An 8,174-nucleotide genomic window follows, 5' to 3' on the forward strand; every position below is an offset into this window, starting at 1 on the left:
GGCCACAATGTAGATTTCACTACTTTGATAGGCCGACTTTTTTGGTAGGGAGTTTGGAACTTGGTATTATTTCACGGTTATGTTTTTGTTGGGGATAGTATTTATTTTTGCGGGCTTCCATTCAATTCATAAGAGTTCTTATGAAATTATCACGTAAAATTATCGTTCGCAAACCGACAAATATTATTAAAATATTCTGTATTTTTATAATTATATTATATTTTGTATTTGAATAAAATAAATGTACGAAAACATTATTATGTTCTATAAATATAATATATTATATATAAGTCAACTACAAACAATTCCTTATTACCATATTGTAACGCTGTTTGAAAGTAAACGTTTATGTGTGCTAAGCGCGCCACTTCATACGTTTAGAAATATACTCACTGAAGCGGTATTAATTTAGAAAAAAATTCAATTTTTAGATTTTTCCCTTTAGTTACACTGTAAGACCTACCTTTGTGCCAAATTTCACGTTTCCACCTATACGGGAAGTGTCTTATAATTTTGATGATCAGTGAGTGAGTCAGTAACAATTTTGCAAATTTTGAAATCCTCCCATTTTGAACTGGCACAATATTAAGGGCACATTTTCTTACAGCATTCTAAACTACTCGAGATTAATCTGTGTTTTAAATTTCAAAAGTTTATCTTAAGAGGAAACAGAGATGTATATGTTAGAAAAACTGGGCGAATTGGTTCGTGTAAAGATACACTGACATTGCTGGAACTTGGCCTGGCGCACTGCCGTGCGCTCAGATTTATTTTTACACAATATTTATAGTAGTCAAACATAACAATACACGTCACAATCTAATCCTATATTAGGAAAAGTTAGGTACAAAAATAATTATCATAACAAGTATAATACTAATAATTTATTTTTGTACATACAACATAATATTTTACAGTATTTAATATATCGATTACAATAAAAACGAAAATCAAAGATATTTAAATAATACGAATGTATATATATATTTTCAACCCTCCAATAAGCCAAAAGCTTTTGGTAGAGGATTTTTAAAGAGTTCTCAAAAACAATATTACAATACAAATAATATTAAAAAAAAGTCATCAAATTTAAACAATTTCTATTTTGTTTAAGATTATGAGTTTTATATACCGCTTAAAATGTTTTAAACTATGAAAATCAAATATATTGGTTTTGAGAATCTTACACATTAAGTGTATTGCAATAGGAATATAATTTTTTGCACCAAAATGTTTGTAAAATTTAGGAACTTTTATGTAAATAATTTTTTTGTATCATATCAAATACAATATATTAATATTATAATATCTCCATAAAATGCATAAAAATCAAAAAATACTATCATCATTTTTATTATTTAAATACAAGGGCAGCAATGATGGTGGTGTACCATGCACTTTTTTTTTTCAATTTAAAGTTTAAACCTCCCCATAAACTTTTTAAGCACCACTGATGGGATCTACAACAAATTGGAAATGGTTTACGGTTTTATGTATGTAACCTTTAGTTTTAATGTCTTATATGCAAGCCATTCATCTGAGTGTATTTCTGTACCAATTTCAATTTAATTTTGAATTATTCTGTGCAATGTTTGTCTCTTTTTTCTACAAACAAAGTATCTTGCCTTGATAACACCATTTTCGTCTTTTTTACACATTCCAAACACCCATGGACCAGTAAGTCTTTTGCCATAATTTCAATAAGTCCATTTTTCTTTAGAAAGCTATGGTACTTTCCTCTGATTGAATAATTACATTGAAATGATGAGCAAAAATAATGTTTAAAGTGAATAAACTGCAGAATAATGTATCACATAGGTATTACAGCACAAACTTAACTGATTATCTCATATCTTTGCGACTTCAGTCACAATTATTTCTAGGCCCAGGTATTATTATATAGTATCCTATTATTGATATACAAATTACATTGTTAAGAAAAAGCTTATTCATCGTTGCAGTCGAATCGTTGAGAATGATCAAAGGTAGACAACAAGTGTGCCGTGTGCGGTAAACCGCATATGACGTAAAGAAACATGTGTGGTAGACGGAAAGAGTGCAGTAGACCGCATACGACAAGAATACCGACAATATTTGCCATTGATAGAACCAATTGTCAGCCAAACAAATTAAATATTAGATCCGTCACTATATAAACTATGCATTAGAAAGCAGAGACCTCCACATAAAAATGTTTGACAACTATAATATTACTGTTATTATAGTAAATTATGGTTATAATAATATTATAAATTAATGTATAAAATGCTTGGTAATTGTTTGTTATCATAATTATGCAAAATTACATTGGCACTGGCCACCTTGACCTCACTAATAATTTTGTGGGGTTCTGGTAAATTTGCCATTGAAGCATCGTGGAACCAATTGATATTTGTGGAATTTATGCGGAAAACACAATTTAATGGGCAAGACACATTTGAAATTATTTTAAAAGATGTATCCAAAATTTTGTACCCCATTAAAATTAAATACTTAAACATTATTAATTTTTTTTTTTACAATAATTATATGCAATTTATTTAATACAATTAAGCACTTTTGCCATTATTATTACAACATAATATTGAGAAATTTAGCTGCAAGGTTGTGGGGTAACAAACAAGTAACTTTTCTGTAGGTTTATGATAAAAATAAGATATAATTATATTATAATATAACATAATTACAACAAATATTGTAGAAATATTAATTTCAATTTCTTTAATAATTATATGCAAATTTATTTGTATTTTTTGGTTAGGAACATTGTTTTAGATTTTTTAACAAAGATAAAAAATATTACAAAAATAAGTATGATTTTACAATCGCATGTTACCAGTATTAACATACCTATTTTTTATTGTATCGCAAATGTTTGAAAAAACTACTGAAGTTCTAAAAATTAAAATGACAAAACACGAACAAGGGAATGTTAAAAATCTATTAGTTGATGCAATTTTTTTATAAACCCCCTCTCCATTCAAAATTCCTGACCACAAACTCTGGCTCATCTCAAATATGAGAGATTTATCTTATCAATATTCAGCTTGATTGATGTATTTTTGCCAATGTATACCTAATGACAACGATTAATGTTATGTGACGTGTTTGTCAAATTTCGCACTCTAAATTATTTAGCTCCATTCAAGTGTTTGTCGATAGTATGGAGGATCTGTTCTGAAGATCCCTAAGTATTACCCCGGGGACTTTGATGAACACTTTCAATTGTTCTCCCACAAGTCCACCCACATATTTTTATGATTAATGCTTGTAGTTAAAGTAGCGAGAAAATTATATAATATTACAGGGGTGGCCATCACGAGCCGCTCAATATAATTAAAATAATATGAAGAGCAGGAAAAGGAATTATACCTATTATTATATTAGTAAAAATTTTAAGATATAAGCAGTGCCTGACAGCTTTGATAGAAGACGAGTATGCTCCACTGCTCATTGATTATGAAATAAGGGAAATATTTACATTTAACATTATACATTTATTATGAAATAACAGTAACAGATAAATACGAAAATATAAATATAAATATAGCTAAAATAACTGAAATAGATATAAAATAATTGTAAAAATATAACATAAATATGACAATGTATAGGACCATAAAATATATTTTAAGAGTCTATGTTCCAATTCTTAGATAACTAAATATTTAAATTAATGTAACATTGAGCTATATAACATGATAATGGAAACTAAAATATCAAAATTATTAGTTATTAATTTGTATTTATATTCATTATCAAAATCAAACTAAAAATCCAATCAAGTTCGCTTGATATAATTTTAAGATAAAAATGTATATTTTATAATTTATATTTTATATGGCATTTAAATAATTAGAGATGAAAAATCAATGTACATATAATATAATATATGGTCTCATGAAGATTTATTAATTGTTAAACTAAATATCAATTAAACAAATTTAAAACTTAATGTATACCTACAATTATTAATATTAATATTAATATGATTTTTTTTAAATGATTGAGCAAAATATTAATAACATAATTTAATATACCTTATGCAGATTGCTGAATGGTAATAGTATTATTGCAGGCTTGTAATTATTTATAAACACCATATGAACATTTTTATTTTTTGTTCTTTTGTCATTATAGAATTATTTAAGCTATCTATCATGACCCTTTTACGAGTGTCCTACTACTTTACTTTTTTTTTAATGGAAACTTAAGACATAATAATTTTTAATTCAAAATATGTTAAAAATATTGGCATACTAAAATTATTTTAATAGTTTGATAAATTGCTTGTGATGAGAATAATTGCAACAGAAATTGACCAATTATTTCACATTTCTAAATAGGGCACTTCAGGTATAAGATACAAGACACTTTAATAAAAATATATTAGTAAATTATAGAAATTTAAAGCTTAAATGATTCCATAATGACCAAGGAATTAATACACAATAATATTCAATAAAATGTTTTCAGATAATTAGCAACCAATGGAAATTATCACTGTGTATACTTTTCTTCAATGTATAACATAGAAAGTCTATGCCATATAAAATTAACATAGTACAAAGTGACTAAATATTTCACTGTACGTCAATTCAAAAGTTATCACGGTATATTCAGAATTTCATAGCTTGAAAGTAGATTATTCACCCTTTCGTGAACCATAGAAGCTTTGGAAATCATTTCAGGCATTGTATTCAATGTTTCTTCTGCGGGAGCATCGCCAAGAGTCTAAATAAAAAATAAAATATATTATAACACATTATTTGATTAAAGTTTTAAATTGTAGCACTTTACTGACTATTCAATTTAATTTTAGATTCTGAGTGGAGCAGTTAATAAATGTATTAATTTTATGATGATGTGCTTTTTTTTGTATGAATTCACAATATTTATAGTAGAAAAAATTATTTATTCCTCAACTTTGAGGGTGGTTTATGGTAGAAAAAATAAAAATAATTTAGAGATAAATGGGAATCTTTTACGCCAAACTAGATTTGACCAAATTGCATGGATTTTTTTTTATTTATAGTAACTAATTTTAATATAAATAAATGTACCTAGATCAGACATTTTCATCAAATTTTCATACGAGCATTTACTAGAATATATTGGTATAATTTTAAAAATATTTTGGCCTTTTTTGTGCAATTTATAGATATTTAACATTTTTAAAAACTTAAGTACCAGTAGTAAATGTTTCATTTTGTGTAGAAAAAAATTTTAAATTTGATTACAATTATTAATATATTTTACTACACACAATGATGTTACCTACTTTTTAATACTGAAGTAAAAATAAGTGAATAAATGTATGAATAAAAAATAGGTAAACATGTTTTACAGAATTAAATGTGTTCTGGCTGCTCATACAAATGTATGTGCAGAAATAATATCTAAGCCAAACCGATGAGGGGTCATAACCTACCAGTACAAACTTCAGTAGTGTATGATGTCTGTTTAGTAGGTACATACACAACATCAAGCTGTGCGTTATCAGCGTTTTAGCGTGCATTACAAATGTAAAATAAGCAAATTTTTCGACCTTTGAATTATAATTTCTCCAATTTATACAACTAAAAGAATACTCAACGACATACTTTAAACTTTAATTTTCAAGTTTCGAGCGGTGTGTTTAACTGAATTTGCTTCAGATGTAATGTTTTAGTTTATAATATTATAACTAGGTATTTTAAATGTGTCAATGAAAGATGATACACAAAATTCCAAGAAATAATTTGTCATACCCACCTGATTATACAAGTCTTTTTGACAGGGAAGGAAATTCATAGCAAACAGAGCACCGTTTCTTATAAGCCAAGAGTGGTGTTTGGCCAATGTTTGGCTGTACGCTTCTTGAGCAGAGTGTGTCGTGCTATCATTAGGTTGTAGGCCAACCAGTTTAGACATGAATAGAATAATGAATTCTGAAATAAACATATTGACACAAGTGTAACTAATAATCACAAGTTAAGCGCTCAAGACACATTCATAGAACTACATCAATTGTATATATTATTTTACCAAGACCTCGGTGCAATCTCAACAATGTTATGGAGCCTGAACGACCAGAGAACACCAATTCCTTGGAAATCTCGTGGGTTATCATACTCTGAACAGTGGAAAAATGTTGCTCGTCTTCGGTCACCAGCCGGTTAAGGAGTCCGATCTTATCCTCGAGATCGCTGACAACGAAACCGAACAAGCCCCCCAGCTGCGAACAGAATCTGTAAGGGCAACAGACAATAATATATGAGTACGAGTCATGTCGTTAAAAAGTATCGTTAACAATGTTTTGTATGTTATCGATGGAGCGCGGTGATGGTAATAATTATTATTACTTGCAAAGTTCTTGATAGGCCAACACGTAGTTCTTCACGTCCACGTCATCGTCCTGGACTAGAGATTCATGGAAAGCACTTTGAACGGCCGCCACGCTAAACATCTTACCATCAATATTAATCAGGAACTGTTATTATATTTAACTGACAGTGGTCACCGGCGACGACTATAGATTATGACTCCAATAATTAATACCGCACTAGTATTTCAAAGAGGGCCGCGGTGTAACGAAATGTGCTTCGGACGTTGCAGCTCGTCTCCAATGACGGTTTGCTACCACTGCCACGATAATTCACTGCTACGACAATATAATGCTCCGAACATATTACACCGAATGTAAAATGCTACGAATACAAGATCTCCGATTATACACAACTACGAATGCAGATCAAACTGCTCCGATATTATTAATATTATCATTGATAAACTGTAAAATCAATTACTGTGCACAACAAGCACCTTCACGTCACTCTGTGTAGGAACTTGTCATTTGGACTTAGACAAAATTAGGTACTGAAGAACGTTTTTATAAACTACCTTGTCAACATCTTCATCATCAACAAATGACTACGGTTGACTTTTAAAAAGACTCGAGACGTTCGGTTGTGCGATAACTTACAGCCGATAAGACGTGTTACGCTAATTACCAATTAGTATTCGCCAACCGGTACCGCTTGCGGCATTGGCTTTATCATTGCTATTGTCGAGTGCAGTTCCTGTCCGTAAATTAAATATTAATACTGAAATAGTGAAATAGTGAAATGTGTGTACCGACTACCGGCGTCGTTGTTTTGACGTTTTGTGCGAGTCCCTGCAACAACAACAATAATAAAAACATAATATTATTATTATTATCATCTTGTTGTCGGACACCGGGGCAAGACAGTGCAGCTGTCTGCAGTCTGCTGGTGATAAGGCCCTGGCGCGGGATTGCGATGATAGTATCATAATATAATGTTGTACTATATTCCCCGTAAGCTTACCCACGTTTTGTTTTTTGCTCCTAGCGCAGAGTGTGTTGAAAACGTCGTAAGTCGTGACTCGTAACAATACAGTTCACTGTAGTTCTACAGGTTCATGTCGCGAAACACCACGCGGTGTACCTATAGGGCTATACGGCTATACGTAGGTAGTGAACTGTATTGTCACGAAGTTTTCACCATACTCTGCTTGAGCAGAAAAAAAAAGTGGGTAAACTTGTAACAACACATAAAAATCATTATATATGAATAGTTAAAATTAGGAATAAGCAAGTAGGTAAACGACCTCCTTAAACAATTTTGGCAATAGTCAAAATTGCAAATATACGAATACAGTAAAAGGTTAACCGGGTAGTTAAAATAACCGAGTGGGTAATCGCGAGCCATATTATATTTTCTAAAAACACAAATCACGTATCAGTTGACAGGATATGGAGAGTTTGAAGGTTGTATCACCACAGGCCAGGGCACTATCGTCAAAATGGTGGAAGAAAAAAATATATACTTGCAGAAGTCCAATTTTAATTTTGAAAAATATTTGAATTCCTTTTTATTCTCTTTTCTAGTTTATGAGAACCTAAAGGATATTCATTTCCGATTTTAATTTTAGGAACACTAAAGTAAATGTGAATTCTGAAAAAAAAAAGAAAATTTATTTTTGGTTACCATACTAATTGTATTAGTAAACCAATACAAAAAATCGAAAACCCATTCCTACATAACCTTGAAAAGATAATAAGGAATTCAAATATGTATTCAAAATTAAAATTGGGATTTTGGTATGGGTGAATTTTTCTTCCGCTTTTTGATCGCAAATATTATAGTGACTGATGGCCGGACATTTTTCCC

The 8,174-nt window shown here is 30.0% G+C and overlaps 1 protein-coding gene across 1 annotated transcript; it reads right to left on the reverse strand.

Moving 5' to 3' along the window:
• Nucleotides 1-3,476: 3,476 nt before the first annotated feature.
• Nucleotides 3,477-7,186, reverse strand: LOC100163437 (ceramide-1-phosphate transfer protein). The gene is made up of 4 exons (XM_001950670.4): nucleotides 6,345-7,186; nucleotides 6,028-6,230; nucleotides 5,755-5,930; nucleotides 3,477-4,734 (listed from the first exon to the last, which is right to left on the reverse strand). The coding sequence occupies exons 1-4, from the start codon at nucleotides 6,446-6,448 to the stop codon at nucleotides 4,609-4,611; spliced, it is 609 nt and encodes a 202-aa protein (XP_001950705.1). The 5' UTR covers nucleotides 6,449-7,186; the 3' UTR covers nucleotides 3,477-4,608.
• Nucleotides 7,187-8,174: the final 988 nt, after the last annotated feature.

The sequence above is a fragment of the Acyrthosiphon pisum genome, chromosome A2, assembly GCF_005508785.2.
Source record: "Acyrthosiphon pisum isolate AL4f chromosome A2, pea_aphid_22Mar2018_4r6ur, whole genome shotgun sequence".
Taxonomy (NCBI): Eukaryota; Metazoa; Arthropoda; class Insecta; order Hemiptera; family Aphididae; genus Acyrthosiphon; species Acyrthosiphon pisum.